We start from the raw sequence: 21308 nt of genomic DNA on the forward strand, positions 1-21308 counted from the left end.
AGTGTTCTAAAAAAAACAGAAACATATGTGATAAGATCTCACGGGTTGGATCACTCACGAAAAAATATTATTTTTTATGTCAAAATTATTAATTTTTATTGTAAATATGTGCAGATTTGACACGTCTCACGAATTTTTTTTTCAATTTTAAATTAACTTTTTTTAAAATAAACTCTTTCAATTTTTATTAATTAAAAACTCTAAAAAAAACAGTTATCTTCGAAAGAAAAGAAACTCATCGGACATCCCTTATTCTTGTACTAAAATTATTATAAATTTGAGATTTTTATGTTTTTAAAATTTGAGAACTTGTGTATTGCTCTTAAATTTATTTTATATATCTGTTATTTAATTAACATATTTATTATTAGGCGATAAATAAAATTTTAATAAAAATTTAAAATATTTTTCTACGTTTAACTTAAAATTTGGTCCAAACAATTCGTCATGTTTCACATTTTTTAAACCTTAAGCGTTGAGTAATTTCTTCGCTTCCTGCCTATTAATATAGGTAATACTTCCAGAAGTGAGCTATGGGCTATTCCCTCTAAAATATCCCTACTTCTTTACTTTGTTTCGAGAGTAGGTCTCTTGTGAGACGGTCTCACGAATCTTTATCTGTGAGACGAGTCAATCCTACCGATATTCACAATAAAAAGTAATACTCTTAGCATAAAAAATAATATGTTTTCTGGATAACCCAAATAAAAGATCCGTCTCACAAAATACGACTCGTGAGACCGTCTCACACAAGTTTTTGCCTTATTTTCAATAGAGTTAAAAACAAAATATTTTTTTTTTGTCAGTAAAAATATTTTATGTATATAGCAAATATTAAAAAAAAATAATTTATATAAATCAATTATCAAATCATTCCCTCGAATCTTTTCATGGATGGTAAATGCCTAATTTTCGTCAAATCTTTATCGTATATATATCCATATGTAGAGGTGACAACATTACTAGGTAGCTTGAGATGGGATATCTTGAAACATCATGCATACCCCATAAAATATATAAGACCGTACGAAATTTGGTGTGCTAAATAATTCCAATTTGGTGTGCTAAATATTCCATGTAAGAAATACTTCATTGTTTAAATAAATATTAACTATATGAATCTCGCGTACATATATAATATACGACCGAATGTTTGTCGTTTTACTAAAAATTATTTCTGATGGTAAAAGTACAACTCACATCTTTTAAATCATACAACAGTCAAATATCATGTTTCGATCGCTCTAACCAACAAAGACGATTATTACATCTAACAAATTATATTATTTGTATGATCTATTCATGTTTTGATATTTCCTAAACTATGGGAAGGAGAAGGCTCGAACTTAAGACACTTACAAGATGAAAGTGAGTGAGATCACTTGAGCCAAAACTCGGTCTCAGTTAATGTTTTAATTTGAGTTAAGTGTGTCTACCAATTTCTATAATTACTCGAGGCTGCTAAACTGGCAACTTGATACGTTGGTATGTCACCTTTGATTGATAGATCAGCAAATTGGCCCATTCTATTTTGATAATTATCATGTTATCTAGAGGAAGTCTAGTGTGCGAGGAGTTGACGTGGTTCATATTTATACAAAAAATAATAATTTTGATATAAAATTAATATTTTTTATTAACTTGATCGAATTGAAGATTCGTCTCATAAAATTGACTTCGATGAAACTGAAAAGAGAAAAAAAAAAATTTAAAAACACCAAGACGGTAGTGTTAATAATAGATGCAATTTTTTTTTTAAAAAAAAAACATTTTGATTCTCATTTAGATATATAAATATAAAATTAAAATTGTTTAAAGTAGAAGACCTATATCTGCCATCCCTTCTCCAAAATAATTTTGCAAGTATACACTACGCACCAATACTAATTAACTTGCACTCATTACCTTGGATATTTTCCATTTTCCTTTTCGGGGGGATAAAATTGGACATTTTCTTTTTATTATTTAATAAACTTATAATTTAATTTGATGATACTTTTAACTTTATAGATAGATACGAGCGTCATGCATGTACAATAGTTATTAATCATATGAATCGATGGATTATCGTAATACAAGAATGTCTTATGTATCTATATCTGTTAGATGATCGATGTGATTCATCTGTACAATAAAAAATAATATTTTTGATATAAAAATTAATATTTTTCATGTGTCGGATCAAATATATATATCACGGATTTGATTCGTGAGACAATCTTATAAGAGTTTTCTTGTATAATAAAATACCAATGCTAACTTTAAATTTGTCGTGAACTAAATTTATTAGCTATCAAGTGAGTGGCGCATGCATCACAGATTTATGATTATGACAAAAAATTAATAGAATTTTACTTTATTTGAACCCATTACACACATTGCGGGCACATAATTAATTGAATAATTGTGCTTGACATACGCGTTGGCTCTAACATGATTGGCCCACTTTCGTTTTCGATTCGAAAAAACAATTACAAGAAAAGTGTCATCAATCTTGGATGATCGTGATCCAATTCATCAACTATTCGACAATATATTTAGTTTTGATACACTGTTTATTGGTCGATGAAAATCTGATGGACGTCGTAAGATGCATGTAATCATATTTTGGAATGTTACATCGATTGTCTTTCACAAGCATTGTATCAAATACTTCGACGGTGTTTTCGAGAACATGTTGTCATGTATTTTTTTTTTAATGTTCGAGTAGATGTCCAGACAAGACACCGTGAAAACATTTAATTTAGTAGTGCATGAAGTTCCACAAGGATATGATGGAGTTAGAGTTTGGTGGACAAATTCGTAGTCAATCAGAATTACGTAACAAACTCAATAATCGAATGAGAAAGAGAAAGCTTTCACGTAAAATAATATTAGATGGAAATGAAGTGAGGTGTCTAGTCCAAGAGAACCCTTGCATGAATCCAATGGATAAAAACACATTTTGGAGTGATAATATTTTTTTTAAATCCAATTGAAAGGATGAATAATAAGACTTTTAATAATAATAAATAAAACAAGTAATAAACATTCAACAAAAGTGTGCAACTTTAATTTAAAAGAAAAAACATCATGTGATTCTAAGATTTCACGAATTTTTATATATGATCTATATCTACAATGAAAAATAAAAAATAATATTTTTTTATAAATCAGATCGAATCAATTAAAAATATGTCTCAAAAAATTGATCAATGAGATGATTTCATATAGGAGTTTTGGTGATTTAAAAATTATTATAAGACATGAAAAAATAAATAAATAAATAAAAATCACAACAACTAAATTGAGATTTGTAATATAAATTTTCAAATAACTTAAACTCAATCAAAATTAAAAGAATAATAAATAATTTAAAAGAGTATGATTATGCAATAATATATTGAAACATCCACTACTTGTTTTCTTAAAAATTACTAGAAATTTTTTTTTAAAAAAAAAACCTTACTAGTTGATCGGCCGAACCCTTACACAAAATATATAAAATATTTTTGAATCATTTTAAAATAAAACAACCAACTAATATTTGAAAATCAAGGGAAATAATCCAAGTATAAAATCATCCAATGTTTACCAAACCTAAAAAACAATAATTTGAAAAGTATAGCACATACTATCATCTCTCAAAAACCTCCCAAAGCATAAATAAAAAGTCATAAAATATTTAACATAAATCATAAACTTAAATCATAAGTGCGGAAAAATAGAAGCGCTGGTCCTCGGGTCATGTGCACCTCCAATCCAGTCAGATAAAGCATCAAGACCTCCACTACCCTCAACATCATACTCACATGCATCGATCACACTTAGTGAGTCTAAACACTCAACACACCATAATCTTGATAACAACATAATATGTATACAGATCACATGCAACAGTGAAAAATATTTTTACTTAAAATAAAATTTTCATGATCATGTGAAACATTTTCATATTATCATAAACTATATCCATATCATTCATCATTTTATCATAAACATTTTCTTTCTCATCATAAGCATATACTTTTTCCTTTTATTGAATTCAAATCGTTAATTGTGACTTTCGTATCATCATAAGGTCGATGGATCCATCTATCATGTAACCACGGTACTGGATGGCGGGGACATCAGCGATACTCTCACCCGTCAACTGAGCCTTGGCCTATCATCATCATATAGAAATACGATCATCGGACTCCCTCTGGGGCTTTCTCCCATAGACGGGCTCCCTCTAGGGCCTTCTCCTACAAATGGGCTCCCTCTGTGTGCCTCCTCCCGTAAATGGGCTCCCTTTGGGGTTTTTTCCCTCACGACATCTCCATTCATATAATCATAATAGTCACAACTACTTTACCTCCTTCAATGTTTTACATTTTCATCACTTTATAAAATCATGCATTTAATATCATTTTTCTTTTAAAAACAAGCATGCAACATATCTTTTAATGTTATCGTTTCATTATAAAATTCCATAAATAATCATAGAATTCCATAAACATTTAAAATAAATATTTTTACATATAAAACAGCATTCAGGGCACTGCCATTACGTTTACAAATTTTCAGATGTAAAATTACCGTTTTACCCTTAAACGTTAAAATCCTCGAATTTGACCTTTTGTTAATTCCATTGACTCTAACATGTCCCAAATAATTATTTAAGCTTAAATTAATTTTTTCATAATTTTATTTATCCTAAATACTAGACTTTTAATTATTCCTTAATTATTCGTTTTTAAGGCGTTTTAATCTCGAATAATTTCAAAACCCATTATTTTGATCCCAAATTTTAAATATAACATTTTTATTACCTAAACTACCTTTGTGAGCCATGAACCACACCCGTGGACCCATGGTTTCCAATTTTAATCTTTAAAATCTTGTTTTTGACACATGTAAGGACACACCGAGCTATCTCCTAAAATACTCGAGTCATGCCCGAGCCACCTCGAGTCAAACCCGAGCCAAGCCATCCAGGGACCCTACTGACCATGCCCAGCCCCCAAGGCGCTCAAACCCTCCTATAATCGAGCTACAGAATCTGCATGTGTGTGTGAGACTCCTTTGAGCATTAGGACTCCTAACTCAACTAGGATTTTTCCAACCCTTAACCACTTGACCACCCATAACCTTTACTGACCCTAGACCAGTCCCAGACCCGAGCCCCTGAGCGCCACACGAAGCTCTGCACCAAGACAGCAGCCTCGCGCGTACCCTCGTTGCCCTGCGCTTCCCTCACGTTTCTCGAACCAGCAGCCAGCCCAGCCGTTCCAGCCCCTGGCCCGACCCCTGCCCATCATCCTAGGACCCTAAGGACCTAGCCTAGCCCAACCCAGAGCCCCTCGGCCGAGCCAATTCTCCCTGCACAAGCTACTGAACATGCGCGCTTGCATGTAAGCTCTCGGGTGGCTAGGACTCCTTCCCAGCCCTCGACTCGAGTCTTAGAATGGCTAGGACTCCTTCCCTGACCCCTCACGGACCCTTGCTAGCCCTGGCCCCAGCCCTAGCCCTGGCCAAACCTAGCCACCAACCTCCTTACAACCGAGCCCCAAGTTCACCAAAACAGAAAGTTGGTTCCAGCTTTGTTCATGTACATGTGCAGCATGTTTCAAGTGTTCTAGGACTCCTTAAACTTGTGTAAAACAACCTTTAATCCATACCCTAATCATGGCAGCCCCTTAAGATCATATTAATCATGATTTTGGCTGAAAATACAAGCTTTAAAAATCACATGAGATGCTTGTACGAAAATATAACATGATGTAACTTGTATTTCATGCAAAACACAATAAAGTAAATGCTATGATGTGATAGATGTTTGAAGGAAAGAATATGACGTGTCTTTGCGTATTTAACGCACGATTTTACGTTGACAATTGAATAACGATGACCCAAATACGATGATTTGAAAACCTCAAGAATAAGTGATGCTCTTCCCTTCAAAACCCTTAAGAATTTTCGAAACTCTTCCTTGTTTTTGATGGCTTGTGTGCCGTGTGATTTTGCAGAGAAAAGAGTTCGAGTTTGTGCGTGCTAGGGTGGGGCATGGGATGTTATGGGTATAGGGTAGGTTTTTTTTGTACTTTAAATAATTAATTAAACACTAATCAAAGCTTTGGCCCATTATTGCTTAATTAAAATATTTTGTTTAATAAAGTTTGTGAATTTATTAGCCGGGTTGCCAACACGTTCGTATTTTTGTTGAAAACCCAACACCGATAAAATTTACGTTTCGACGTATAAAATCACCTCAAAACTCCTTATTTTCAAAAATAAGAAAAAGTATCACTCTTAATTTAAATAATTAAAAACAATTAACCAGTAAAAACATTTTCTGTTTTTCAATCATCGGTCTCTATTCCTCGATCGCAACTTGAATAACCTTTAGAAATACATTTTAATGCAACCATGTAGAAAAGTATATATTAAACATGTCAATATGCACAACATAATTAATTTATGCAATTAAACAATTAATTGGAATACACAAGAAATTTAGACGTTATATATATATATATTACAAAACCCTACTCTACTACAAGATTTTATCTATTTAAATAATATGAGCAAATAATGTACACACACATTATCAACTGTTAGATGAAGATTCAGAATTAGACTCGTACCATTTTTACTTGATCTAAACTTATGATCTGTAAATGAACCATTGACGAAGTGTATATCAAATATAATTGACAGAAGTTTAATTCAGTATTTTGTCCAAAAACCAATATATTCCAACACCTCCATCAACTTCTAATAACTACACCAACGGAGGTCAAAACATTTACCAAGATTCCTGCAAGCTGGAATTGACAGCATTAAAAGGAATTGACAGCACTAAAAGGAAGGGAACAAAAACTGATACCCATACTCATGTATCACTTAACTATATGTATGAAAAAAAACGAGATGAAACGCAGTCGTATAGCATAAGACCTGGAGCGAACATGGCAAGGAGAGGGTAGCAAATGGTCTGGACAAAGTTCAGCACTCACAGCCAATGTTCATCTCGTCATCTCCTATGTGCTTGTGCATTTATTTACGCACATATATATGAATGAAAAAAAGGTTGTTTTTTTGCAAACAAAATCCATTTTTTAAAAAACTTAAAAGCCTGTGAACTCCCATGAGTGGATGGAACCAATATATAAACAGAGGGGAAAAAAATTGGAAAATCACAACCAAGCCAGGAACAGCAACAGGGCACAAAACGGAACTGCTCCCCTGTATTTGAACATCCCGAGTTCTTTTATAAGACACCAATTGAAGTACTCTAATAATTATCCTCCCATAGTAGGACTGAAGACCATTTCCTGCATTCAAGAAACATCTAAGTAATGCTTTTGGGATAAAGAACTGCTCCATAAGAAATGGAAATCGGCTATTTATGATGATAGTTAGCAATTTTAATAACCTGATCACAAACAGGACAGGTATCACTTCTTTCCATCCATTCCAGTATGCAAGCAAGGTGAAAATGATGATCACATTTTGTGATGATTTTTGGGTTCTCCACATCATATCCTGCAGTGATGCGAAAGAAAGTTATTACTACAATAATAGCCTCAAAAAACTATAGCTATTTTCGGGTATCCAACATTAGTTATATGTTAACTTCCCCTAAATGCAGCCTGGATATGGGGCAACAGAGACTATAAGACATACAAATATTGGCGTGGGACGCCTGGATGTAAAGTAAACAACTAAACCGGTAAAGGAAAAGAATGTACCTACATGAGTGCAAACACATGACCTCCTATTCCAATCCTAAGAAAAATATATATTACTTGTCCAAAACACTATAGGAAAATAAAATGGCTTAACTTTAAATAAATAAGTTTACAGTGTTCATTTGTTAGAGAGAAGAAAAACACGAGCCATGAGGGAAAGTTCAGCAGGAAGTTACAAAGGTAATTTTTGTCAGACCTTCGAGGCAAGTGGGACAAACATCTTCCTCATCTTGCAGCGGTGGAACAAAAGGTTCACTGGACTTCTTAAGTTCCCCAGAATTGTTGTCTTCCATTTCTTTTAAAGCTGTAAGCTCAATATATGTTTCCATCTTTTCATCAGATTCCAGGTTCTTTAACATAGCATCCAAAGTACTACCAGAGTTGGTATCTCCAACCAGTTCAGTGTTTGTGCTTTGCAAAGCAGTCTCAATCTTATTTCCAGAACTTTGTTGATGTACTGACGGGGTTGGTTGGTATCCTACAATTGTTTCATATGGTAGTCGTAGAGGTGCAGGTGGTGGCCTGTAAGTATCTGCGATAGTGGTGTCCAGATTTGTATCAACCAAAAGTCCAGTAGAGACTGTCGCATGGTGAGATGACAAGGGCTCACGCTCTTCAGAGACTGGGTGCTGCGAGTAAAACCCCCACAAGAAAGAATCAAATGATATTGGTGAACAAAAATTAACCATAATAAAATTGGTGATTTTTTAGTTGTGCTATATGGAGTGACGACAAATGTAGCTCATAGCTGAACAAGAAAATTAAAAACCAAGACTTACTAACCACCACCTGCAATATCGATATCCAGAAGAAACATAGAAAACGATTTCAAAACCATATTTTTAGTCATCCAAAAGCTTTAGCAAATAAACCTAATTTTCCAGGGAGAAAATGGACATCAATATTTATTCCTACCAATGAGATATGTAGAGATCTTAATATGAGGCAAGAGAAATCACTCACGTTAAAATATGCAGGCGACCTATTGAATTGAGGACTCTTATATGCACAGCAACAACAGCAGCCTCCCATCACCGCTTAAGCTTTAATTATCTTGTGTGTCCACCTAGAGCCGCCAGAAACTTGGTCATTGTCCTCCCTCTCTCTACACACAAAATAGAAACACCATGAAGCAAAAGTAATGGAAAATACCATATTGAAAGCCCATACCCAGTTAACAGATGTACAAGTGCCTAACTACTTAAAAAGATATTAGCTAAGCTACATTCATTATAATACGATTCTTTAATTTTTTTAAAAGAAATATTTGAATACGATTCTAAGGATGTGTTACAGTAAGAAACCTAAGTATTAAGAATAAAATAACATCAGGACAAGCAACAAGTTACTAAATTACCAAAGACCTTTTCGTTAGAGCTTAAACCACGAGCCTGCAGATCACGAGGCTCGATACTTTTGAAAACACATACTCAGATGAGTTACTCAGAAAGTGAATAACCAAGAGTGACATACTTTAAAAAAGATTAATCTGTAATGAGAACTTTGCAAGTTTCAGGTTCAATCTTCCTCTAATTTTTGTCCACCAAGGAATTTAACATTTTTCTAGACCACAAGAATGAAGTCGGATTTATGAACAGTCATAATTATTTTATTTTATAATCCATTTACAGACAAACTACAGCGGATTCAAGGTTTCCAAGCGGATTTAGACATTGTCCATGAACAAGCATTCCCCACGGTTGTTATCATCCACCTTCTTCAATAAAATCAGCCATCACCCACCTCTCACCATATTTTAAATACACACAATTTCGTTGATCCTCTTTCTATCCGAATCGAGCCACGAGTCTACGAATTCTTAACGGCTATGATTTTCATCTGATTACAATAGTTCGAATCCAAAACTAAAGGGCGAGGAAAGATTGTTAAAATGCAAAATATTAGATAATCATTATAATACCAGGAACAGAAGTCAGAAAGCTAATTGCCCAAACTGATTTAACCATGGTTTCAAACATTTCCCCACAACAATCCACAAAACCCCATTGAAAAATAAGGCATAATTCCTCACTAAATGGTCACCTAATTTAAACCCATACAAAAGATAGCTAATCAGAGTCTCATACGCAGGGGAAGAAATGGTGTTTTGCTACAAAACTTGAAACAAAGACCAGCAATTCAATTCCAGAAAACCAAAAGCCCCCATATTTGGTTTCAAATCACAAAATAAAAAGGCCGAACTGAAAATCAGCTAAACGAATTCAATACAACTTATAATCATAAAAAAAATCCAAAAACTTGATCAGCCAATCGAATTAAATTACATTCAAGGAATCATGCTCCGTGACGAGCATCATATAATAAAATAATAACTCGTGCATATGCATATAAAAATGTACGTATGCGTATGATGGTGTATGCTGCTGTATACAAACATACCACTTGGCTGGATTGAATTAGTGGTGAATGAAAGGAAACCGATTTTTGATCGTTGGAAACTATTAGGAAAAATTTACTCTTTTTTTAAAAAAATTCGTATAAATAATATCTATATTCTCACATATGTTGGATATGAACACGTCCGAACCAATTCCGGAGAGGACTGACCCACCATTTCGAGTCAATTCAACTCAAAGCCAGTCATAAGTTAGAATACACGGGACGACGGCTAGTTTTGAGGACTTTGAATTTTTTTCGAGCTGAACTCAAACTCAATACTGTGAAAACAAGAAAAATACACAGATTTTAGAAATTACTACTTCCGTGAGGACATATATCGGGAGAGGACAAAAAAAAGAGACAAGAACCTTCTTTGAATGTTGATTTGGTCTTTGTGAATAGATTTTAGGAAAAAAATTAAACAGATTTTATATAAATTTTGAAAAAAAAAAAAAATCATGTTCGCCATCAATGGAATCGCCTATGAATATGTATATATTATACAATGCATAATATATCTAAGCCAACTGCTAATTCTACATTTCTATTAGGAGAAAATAATAATTACAAGAACCATAAATACCATACCATCAAACTTCAGCAGGGCAAACTCTACAGGTTTCAGTAAATATGTTGGAAGTACTACAACTAGTTTATAAAATTATGTGATACAGATTTCTCATACTTAGAACGATTCTCAGGCAGATTCGAGACGAACATGTGGGCAGATCCTCTCTCCGGTTCACCTATTGTCCAGAGAATCTTCAGGTCCCCTCTTTTTTTCCCGCTAGAAACGTCCCTGCATCATGAATCCCATGTTTTATTATCCTTCAATCTAAACACAACAGCAATGATTTTTGTTTTGGTGTTTTCAGTGTTCGAAATTCAAGAAATATCTCAATCCTATTAATATTGGATATGAGTCTAGAATATGGTATATGATTTCTAACACAATCTATCTACAGCAGGTACACATTTAGTTACCTAATGTAAAAGGGACGATGTAAAGCAACGCTGGTTGGCCATGTCCATCCATCAAGTTCGACGCCATGTAAGTGACAAGAAGACCTGCAATGAATGTCAAAAGTGTTAAAAATGCGTAACTACCATCGAAGTTGTTTCCACATAGACAGCCTCGTGTACAGTACTTCATGCAGTTACCAAGACCCCGACGTGTAAAAATCTAAAGTTCTAATCCTCAAATGGTGCCAACGCAAATCTGATCGAAGTTCTAGAGTGGTGGTAATTTAGTGTGATTCTTCAGCAACATTTGATGCATCATTATCTGCTTAACTTGTTGGATTTTGTTATCTGCCCATCATGGAATCGATGGGAAATATCCACTTCGTGAGTAAACCATTAAGCTAAACATAGAGGATATCAAAGATGGCATATTAATCATTGTAGCATAAGACGTGACTCAAAATCCACCGGCAAAAATGAGAGAAATGAGCAATCTAGCTACTATCATTCGAGTGAAAAGAAAGCACCTATCCGAAATTAGACGTGTAAAACAGTCGAGTTCGCCTACAAAAAAATGACCTTGAGCTATCTCAAATGAAGGTGCGAGCTTAGATCATAATTACGAAATTTGTTATGAACATGCTCACGAGCACATGTCAATGGTTTGGCTAGCAAAGGCGCTCGTACATAGTAGATTAATACCTATATCTTTATAATACTAACATATATAATAATAATAGCTAATATAAATAACTAAAAATATTAATTTTTTATATTATTAAAATACAAAAATATTTAAAAAAAGCACTTAAGCTAGAATGCTGGCTTGTGAGCTCGTGAACAATAACTGTTGGACTCGAGCTCAAAAAAACCTTAGCTCAATGGAGCCGGCCCAACTAATCTTACACCACTATTCAAAACATGAGTCAAATATATAATTAAGCTGAATCTCAAGGAGTAACCATTTAGGGAGACAAGTTTCAAGAAATGTTTTGTTTACCTAACTCATAAGCAAGCATTGCCCATAAAAAGTATCCAGCTTGTAGGCTTTTGTTTGCTAACCAATCATACCTGCAACAGACAAAATAGATTGAGTAAAGGTGTATAAAGGAAATACAGATTTGAATAGAGATATAAAATCGAGACAGCGCGAGGCTAAGTTTTCTTGCTTATAAAGGAGGGTTGCACTACCGAGTGTTTGCCAAGTTTATTTGGAAGGGAGCAGTACCAAAACTTTCCCTACCACTTTTACTCCACATAGCCATGTCACATACATACTAGCCAACCAGGCACGCATGATATGTGTAAGTAAAATTTGAAGGGGCTGTTTCTCAAATATGCATAAAAATGCCACAACCATAGTACATTAGTGTGGAAACTACTATGGACGTGAAAGAGCCATCACATTAAAAAAAATGAACTGTTACGAAGCTAATCAATTATTAAAAAACTGTTTTAACAATGTATTTTTGCAAATTCAAAGCATGACATACCAAGAGATAAGAAAATGGTCGGCTGCGGTGTTTTTTCTAGTATGCGGCAATAGATAGGGTGCTATAATTACACATTTCTTGGACCGTACCCATGTCGTAGTGGTATCACCTTTCTTCATAGTTGGAGAGGGAGGTCAAGGGCTCGATGCCCACAAATCAAATCCATTTCTTAGATTCTTATAAATCGATGATAACACTGCTTGTGTTGACGGAACAGGAATAAGGGACACCAAATGAGTGAGAAAAAAAATCCTTTTAGGTCCAAAACTGGATGCCATTACCAAACCCTGGATTATCGACTATGGAGCATAACACCAACATGCCAGAAATTAACAAGTAAATGGAAATAATTCGAACCTAAGTGAAAATGCTACCACCAGTCCAGGCAAGAGGATGTCGCCAAAGCCTATGATACTGTAACCACCCCATGGATCAAACATACGTGGAATTTTCAGAAGCATCAGTGTACCATCCTCACCACTTCTGTCACCACGGGCAACCTAGAACGACAATAACAGTAAAAGTTCATCTCTTCTACTTCCTATGACTTTGGCGGATATGTAATGTGAATTATTGAGGTTAATTACCCACCACAATCATCACACTCTCTTGGAAGAGTTTCTTGGAACCAAACACCCAAAAGATGTCGAACATGAAAGCACAGCTAAGAAGGACAATGCCCACCTAAAATAAAAGATTGAGTGTGTTACGGCGAGGAAAACACACCTTAGGAATACATAACAAGATAATAAAACAAGAGTAATTCTTTCAATTATTGACCGCATCGATTATATACCCAAGAAAGATTTCATAGAGGAATATATATATATTCACGAGTTAAAAGATGAAGATATATTCTCTACTGTTATCCCCAAATGTCCTGTATATCCAATGAATCATTGCAGAACAGAACTTAATTCTATCGAAAAAAGTCAGAAAACCCATCAACTTTTCAGTAATCTTCCAAATGTATCAGATGAGTATTGATTGAACTGTACAATCTGAACTCTGTTCACGTAAGGTAGTTCAAAAAATATTAGCTGTGAACAACCCCGTAATTAACAGCTTGAATAATAAAATGTGGCATTGCTTGATTCTGGAAATGAAAGCTATTGTCTCATTTCACAAGAAAGTTAAAAGTTGAGATTAAAAAGACGAGTAAGAACTTTCTGGCACAGGACCTAGTTAACAATTAAATGTGAAAGTGTTGAATTCCATGAGGGAAAGGCACACAAGGAAATATGATGTGATTTTAATAGCCCGGGAAATGTAAACACTCTGCAAATGCATTTTTTGGCGGTATATCAGTAATTACATTGCAGTAAAGTTTATTAACCAGAACTCTCTTAGATTTTAAATAAGTTATCAAAAGGAAGCACTAATCCAATAATTACAAATTTTGTCCCCTCGAAATATAATTGTTCATCTCACCCTTTAATGAGTAAAATTTAAACTATAGAGCGAAGCATAGCAGAAGATCAAGATGTGCATAGCCTCGAATGTAAGTACAACAATCGATAGATGTTCAGACTTGATTCAAGATGCATAGAAAAGTAATAAATCCAATACATAACAGCAGTATTGGAATGAAGTGTAGATGCCAAATGTATATCAATAAACAAGAAACGCTCTTCATATTTGACAGCTTTCCTTCATACCCAAGTTTGACGAGCCAAAAATATTACCTAGAGATTAGGAATCCGAACTATCTGAAGAACTGGTAATTATCAATGTAATTCCCTGAAAGAAAAAGATACCACATTAATCATCAACGACAATAGCTTAAAAATTCATTCAAAAAAAATTAATCTCTTATTACAGGAACAAGAACATCTCTTACGCTAAAATATTCACACGACGAAAAAGGCAATTTATCTTGACGCAGCAAAAGAGAATGTCTATCAAAGCTTAACAAGCCTACCAAAAGTATCATCTCTTCATTTTGTTATTGATTTTGAATTTTGAAAAGGTAAAGGGGTTACATCTAGATTGAGACAAAACGCATCACATCTCTTGCAAAACTAACTTTTAGAAAAAGTTATCTCACAATATGGTGCCAGTAGTGTTCTAAATGGCGGTCGAGGCGGCCGCCTAGGCGGTAGGCGGCCCTCGACCGCACCGCCTATGCATGAGACGGGTGTTTTAGGCAGCCCAAGCTATACGGCGTTGGAGATGCGGGTCGAGGCGGCGAGCAGGCGGGTCGAGACGGGCGAGGCGGCAAGCAGGCGGGCTAGGCGGACGAGGTGGGCAAGACTGGCGGGCGAGGCAGGACAGTCAAGATTTTTAAGTTGTAGTCAACAATTTTAAAAACTTAGCCAACAATTTTAAAAACCTAGTCAAAGTCAACTAATTTTAAATATTAAAACCCTAACACACCTCACTTTCTTTATTTTATTTTTGGTTTTCACTCTCAACTCTTAACTCTCAGCCACCACACAAATTTAAACTTAGTTTTTGGTAAAAATAATTATATTACTTTGTTAGCATGATAGCATTAATATGATGATGAATATTTATTAATTGCACATTATCTAGATGATATTATATTTTGTGCTTAAACATTATTTAATTGCACAGTTTACATAAAAATGATTATATTGCATGATTATCTATAAAAAAATTACTTAAAAAAATTCAACCGCCTAGGCAAAAATTACTTACAAAAATTCAACCGCCTAGGCGGCCGAGGCGGTGACCGCCCCGCCACCGCCTCCCGCCATTTACAACCTTGGGTGCCAGGCTCATGATGTATCACCACATCCCATTTAGAAATCAGTTGCACACGTAAAATTACAACATTTAACAAACCACATATCCAACAACTTCAATATTTTGATTCCATTGGCGTTCAATTTTTCCATCAATATCAAAGACGTTTTTCTAAAATAATCCCTTCATTAGTCCCGGAAAGAAAATTATCCTTCCATAGAACTTCAGAAGGACAACTTAAGAAACATTTTTTTTATTTAATTGTCCTGGAGATTTATTATTCCATAGTAATAAAATGACTAGCTCAAATAATCGCCTCTATTTCCATAAAACAAAAATAATTTGAAGGAGATTGACATTCAACTCTAGTTCCCTCATGTGGCGAGGAATTGAGAGATCAATGATTTTACCAATAAAGGAATCTTAACATGGATTAATATTTACACTTACAAGTACATCTTGACCTATCCACGCAAAAAAGACCTCTCTGTACACAGCCCACACTACAGCAAAAGCTACACAGAATGGAGCAACAGCCAAAGTAAGGTACGAGATAGCCCCCAAGACAGGTACTTTGATGAATGAGTCACCAGCTCGCTTGAACCACCTGAAAATTAGTTTGAGCTTGATTTCTGTCTACACTGAGAAATTACACTACCGCCCTCACTACTTGATTCTAGCTGTAGATAGTTCTGACGATGTATTTTAGTAGTAACACAAAAAAATAATCACATTCTTCTATCAAACAGGTTCAATCACATGACTCAATCTATTAATGTAGAACCTACTGGGACATTGTGGCTAGTTTTTGAGTAGGGATCATTGGTTAAACAATTGCCAGATCAGAGAAAAATAACATGCAGTAAGCAAAGTACTGTACTTTGATAACGAGGCAACCAAGCAAAAACCCTTCAGGAAAAGAAGGAAACAGAATTCAGTACAAATTTTGACACAAACAAACCAAATACAATTCAAATCAATTTTAACTCAACAATACTAAAATCATAAAACGTAACTTGGCTAACAGATTGCAATGCAGGTATATACAGTAAAAAACTACTCACCTCCACACCACCAATGCAAAAGAGAACCACCAAGAGCTCAACGAACCAGAATGACATTAGTTAGTATATAAGTATCAAGAAACATGAGGCGACAACAACAAACAGAACAGCAGATGTCGAGTTGATATCCACAACACGACTGCCGCCAGAGCCTTTAATGTTTGGAAGTTCATCTGAACCATCCTACAAAAAGAAATTAATTCACATGGCTGCTGATATAAAGGTCTTGAAGGTTATAATTTTTACTACTAAGCTAACTTGCTTGAAAATTTTTCAGACCTTCAACAGCATATCTTGCTCTATAGCTCCTTCTCTGGCACTCCATGCAGACCAATACGAGGCACATAAGATGGTCCCAACAGCCATCAACCACAGAAATACTTCCGCTATATCAACAACAGGTCTCTTCGGAGAGTACAGCTGCACAGATACTTCGAAAGATAAAGTGTCAATATAGCTATATTTTGTTTAATATGTCAAAAGTGCTTGTGTATTATACTAAAAGAATTAAATCATTCACATGAAACAAATGTGGCATATAAAACTATATTCTGTTTAATTAAGCAACCAAACAATGATCAAGTCTTGCAACTTGAAGGAGAAAGGCATCATTTGTCAGCGAAGGATTTCAGGCACAATGAAACTACCATTTTGTTTCAATCCATGGTTCCCTACCTCTTTGCCACACACCCTGCTACTTTCTTGAGGATTTGGACTAAATCATTTTGCATAATTTCTAAAATAGAACCATTTATATTGTAGAAAGCTTAGTTTGGACAAGGGTATCTTTGATCGTTTAATATTTGAATCCATGAGTTTAGTTCAAGATCATTAGATTGCAATGTGCTAAGAAATTTGTGTTTTGCATTTTGTTATGCAATTTTGTCTTCAACCAAAAAAAATAAATCAAAGGAGTTCAATGGTTCAACAAATTCTTTAAAAAAATCAACCCAGTTGAATTTCACTTGTTAGCTAGGTCATATAAGCATTAACTTGTGAAAGGTGTGAAAGGTTTGAAATCTGGATATATTAATTAGGTTGTTATACAAGTAGTACCTACCATCAGGAAAATGAATTACGGCTTTGCTGTTGTCAGAAGCTACAGCACAAGTCGTGCAGCATACTGTTAAGGCATTTGCATAATGACATTAATGTTATTGGTTAAAACTAAACTAGGAAAATATCACCTAGCACAAAAGTAAGCCAAAACCCACATTCTCCTTTAGCACCAAGTTGAAATCACGAAAGAATACTGATGATTTCTCCATATCCTGCATCACTGTGACTTTGCTTATTGCCAGCGCTTGTTAAGCTCATAACTCACTTGCAATGGCATAGCATCATCGGACATCATTAACCTCTTAAAGTCAATCGCACACCATCAAGAGAGCCATCAAGGAGGTCAATCAAAGCAAGAAATATATATCAAATGCAACAGGAACTACCAGCGGCATAGGACATGTGCAGCAGAGACTCAGATAGGCAAAAGAGTAATCGCTTAACAAAAAAATCACCTGATGAACCATTTGACAACATTTTCTCCGGTGTAGAACCAGCATCTTGAGGGAGCATGACAGCAGAAATGTGAATATCTAGATCAGTTTCATCAGGCTCACAAACCATCTTGTAGAGTTCTGAGGAGATAAGAAGTTAGTGGTTTATATATAGAAAAATTTGGAAAGATGGAAGTAAATAGATATGCTTTAAGAAATCCTCCACCCACTGAATTCATGTACCAATTAACTTGATTTTGTCACATTTGTACCATCTATTTGTGATGCAAAACATGCAACAATCCAACAAATTATCAACAATATGATGTGAAGAAAGTTAGTACATGTAATTAGACTCTTTGCTCTTTATCCTTAATATCAACCTAAATGTGAAACCAATGTCTTTATTAAAGCATAAGCTTGGTCATGTAACAAATACCAGCAAGGGTACTGGTCATTTTTGTTCCATCTTTAACCCGGAAATTTAAAGTACGAACCATGATACAGAACTTTTTTGAACTATAATATGAGAAAATTTTGAGCAATTTTGGACCACCTCAAAATAGCATTATAGACTGCAAAAGCATTCTTATCAAACCACTGAAAATAAACTTTACCTTTCTGGTTATTTATGATAAGAAGTGCCGAAGCACCAGCAGCTTCAACGAAGTTTGTCTTTGCGGTGAATTTGCAGTTACCTTGAGCCACCATTATAACATCTACAGCATACTAAAAGCATAAAAAAATAGAAATTCAAAATTGGCATTGAGACGTATTTTTTCTATCATAACAAACAAAAAATCAATAAAACCCAAGCAGGATGTCAACTAGAACCTTTTTCTCGGGAGGACCACAGCCATCCTGAGGGTTTGACAGAGTTAGGACTTGGGCGAGTCTAGTTCGCATTTTTTTCCTTTGATACTATGGCTTTGCCAAATTTAGCACCAACACCGACAAACTCTGCGTCTTCCACACCATCAACCCAAGTTTGAACTTTTACCTAAATGGAACAGCTTTTTTGTTAGAAGCTGTAACTCTGCATTATTCAACACTAGTTCCACGTTGATACTTTGTGGAGAGAAAGTCACTGATCAAGACATGTTAGAAAAAATATTCTCCACTTTTCATGCATCAAACGTGCTCCTGCAGCAGCAATATCTTGAACGTGGATTTCAAAGGTACTCTAAACTCATCTCATGCTTACTAGTTGCTGAACAAAACAATGAGCTGCTCATGAAAAATCATCAAATGCGCCCAACTGGATCCACACCATTTCCTGAAGCAAATGGAACTACATTTTCTGAAGAATATGAAATTGCATTTCCTGAAGTGAATGCTAATTCCACTCAAAATAATAACAATAAAAGTCAACGTGGACGTGGGCGTAGGCATGGCCAAAGAAGATACTATCAGCAACAAAAATGGAAAGAAACATAAAACAAGCCACCAGCAGTGGAATTTCAATAATGAAGAAGCAAAGGAGAAGAGTTCCAAAGTATATGAAGAAAAATGTTATAGATGTGGAATGGAAGGGCATTGGTCTCGTACCTGTCGTACGTCAAAACATCTCGTGGATCTATACCAAAAATCAATCAAGGAAAATGGAAAAATGGAGATAAATTTTGTGGACAATGATGATCCAATTGATATAACTCACTTGGACGTCTCTGATTTCTTTGCTAATCCAGATGGAAATATAGATAATTTGATTGGTGGTAGTGCGTTAGAAAATAATAAGTAATTACTTTCATTGATCTTGTTCCTACTTTGAATTTCTATTGTTTATTAGGTTATCGTGGTCTCGTTTTGTGTTTTGATGTTCAATTCATGTTTAGGATTTGTCATGGAGGTTTATTTTATTATTCAATAAATGTTTTCATTATTCAATAAAATATTTCCTTTGAAAGTCTTACACATTATTTATCATATTTAGCTTATTGAATTATATTTTAATTTTAGATTAACGATGAAATGTCAGGATGAATGCTTAGTGGATAGTGGTACAACACATACCATTCTTCAAAATAAAAGATATTTTTTGGAGTTAACATTAACTGAAAATAATGTTACAACAATATCGGGTGCATCAAAAATTATTGAAGGTTATGGAAAGGCAAAAATCATTTTACCAAATAATACAAGTCTATATATTGAAAATGCCCTATATGCGAGCAAATCCAGTAGAAATTTGCTTAGCTTAAAAGATATCCGCCGAAATGAATACCATATTGAAACATTAAATGAAAATAATTTCGAATACCTTTGCATAACATCTATTATATCTGGCCAGAAGCAGATAAAAAAAAAATTATGTGCACTCCCTTCTGGAATGTATTTTACAACAATAAAAACAGTCGAAGCAAACATTGTCACAAACCAGAAGTTTGTTGACCAACAGAGCTTCAAATTATGGCATGATCGACTTGGTCACCCTGGGACAACAATGATGCGCAGAATAATTATTAACTCACATGGACACCCTCTAAAGAACTAGAAGATTCTTTTACACAATGATTATCCATGTGTAGCTTGTTCACAAGGCAAACTAATTATAAGACCTTCCCCTACGAAGATTGATGTTGAAATCCCAACCTTCTTGGAGAGAATTCATGGGGATATTTGTAAGCCTATACACCCACAATGTGGACCATTTCGATACTTCATGGTATTGATTGATACATCCACTAGATGGTCACATGTTAGTTTGCTTTCAACTCGAAATATAGCTTTGCTAGATTACTTGCGCAAATTATTAAATTACGAGATCAATTCCCAGATCACCCAATCAAGACAATTCGTCTTGATAATGCAGCTGAATTTAAATCGCAGACATTTAATGACTATTGTATGTCAATAAGGATTTCATTTGAGCATTCGGTTGCCCATGTTCATACACAAAATGGCTTAGCAGAGTCATTTATTAAGCATTTACAATTAATTGCTAGACCATTATTGATGAGAACCAAACTTCCATCATCTGTGTGGGGCCATGCCATATTACATGCTGCATCATTGATTTGTATAAGGCCAACTAATTATCACCAATACTCACCCTTACAACTTGCTTATGGTCGAGAGCCTGATGTTTCTCACGTTCGAGTATTTGGTTGTGCAGTACAAGTCCCTCTCCCACCTACACAACGAACCAAAATGGGCCCACAACGTAGACTTGGGGTTTATGTGGGATATGATTCACCATCTATTATTAGATTTTTGGAACCTTTAACAGGAGATTTGTTTGCTGCGAGATTTGCAGATTGCCACTTCGATGAATTGGAATTTCCAAATCTAGGGGAAATAAAGTTGTTTCCCGAAGAACAACAAAAGATTTGTTGGAATGAGAAAACACTATCTCATTATGATCCTCGAAATAATCAATGTGAGCAAGAAGTTGAAAGAATCATTCGCTTGCAAAAAATTTCAAATCAATTGCCCGATGCTTTTGTTAATACAAAGAATGTGACAAAGTCA

General features: G+C 34.7%; 1 protein-coding gene and 1 pseudogene across 3 annotated transcripts; both read right to left on the bottom strand.

Annotated features, from left to right (window-relative positions):
* Nucleotides 1-6649: 6649 nt before the first annotated feature.
* Nucleotides 6650-10393, bottom strand: LOC142524160 (putative E3 ubiquitin-protein ligase RHB1A). Of its 3 annotated transcripts, none has more exons than XM_075627965.1 (5): nucleotides 10116-10393; nucleotides 8679-8820; nucleotides 7912-8344; nucleotides 7400-7509; nucleotides 6650-7298 (listed from the first exon to the last, which is right to left on the bottom strand). In XM_075627965.1, exons 2-5 carry the CDS (start codon nucleotides 8745-8747, stop codon nucleotides 7266-7268), a joined length of 645 nt encoding a protein of 214 aa, XP_075484080.1. In that variant the 5' UTR covers nucleotides 8748-8820; nucleotides 10116-10393; the 3' UTR covers nucleotides 6650-7265. The 3 variants fall into 3 exon arrangements, with proteins under 3 accessions (XP_075484080.1, XP_075484081.1, XP_075484082.1); XM_075627966.1 differs by lacking the exon at nucleotides 10116-10393 and adding an exon at nucleotides 10001-10101; XM_075627967.1 differs by lacking the exon at nucleotides 10116-10393 and adding an exon at nucleotides 9080-9589.
* A 216-nt stretch (nucleotides 10394-10609) lies between these two features.
* On the bottom strand, nucleotides 10610-18710 carry LOC142524161 (signal peptide peptidase-like 2; annotated as a pseudogene).
* Between the last annotated feature and the right edge of the window lie 2598 nt (nucleotides 18711-21308).

This window comes from Primulina tabacum, chromosome 14, assembly GCF_025594145.1.
Source record: "Primulina tabacum isolate GXHZ01 chromosome 14, ASM2559414v2, whole genome shotgun sequence".
NCBI classification, from domain to species: Eukaryota; Viridiplantae; Streptophyta; class Magnoliopsida; order Lamiales; family Gesneriaceae; genus Primulina; species Primulina tabacum.

Bases quoted from the DNA above. Each gene is read 5' to 3' on its own strand.
- LOC142524160 (XM_075627965.1), bottom strand. From the start codon at position 8,747: ATGGGAGGCTGCTGTTGTTGCTGTGCATATAAGAGTCCTCAATTCAAT. The intron at 7,510-7,911 runs GTCTGACAAAAA...GCATCACTGCAG, and splicing joins TTGTCCCACTTGCCTCGAAG to GATATGATGTGGAGAACCCA. The intron at 7,299-7,399 runs GTTATTAAAATT...TCTTGAATGCAG, and splicing joins CCTGTCCTGTTTGTGATCAG to GAAATGGTCTTCAGTCCTAC.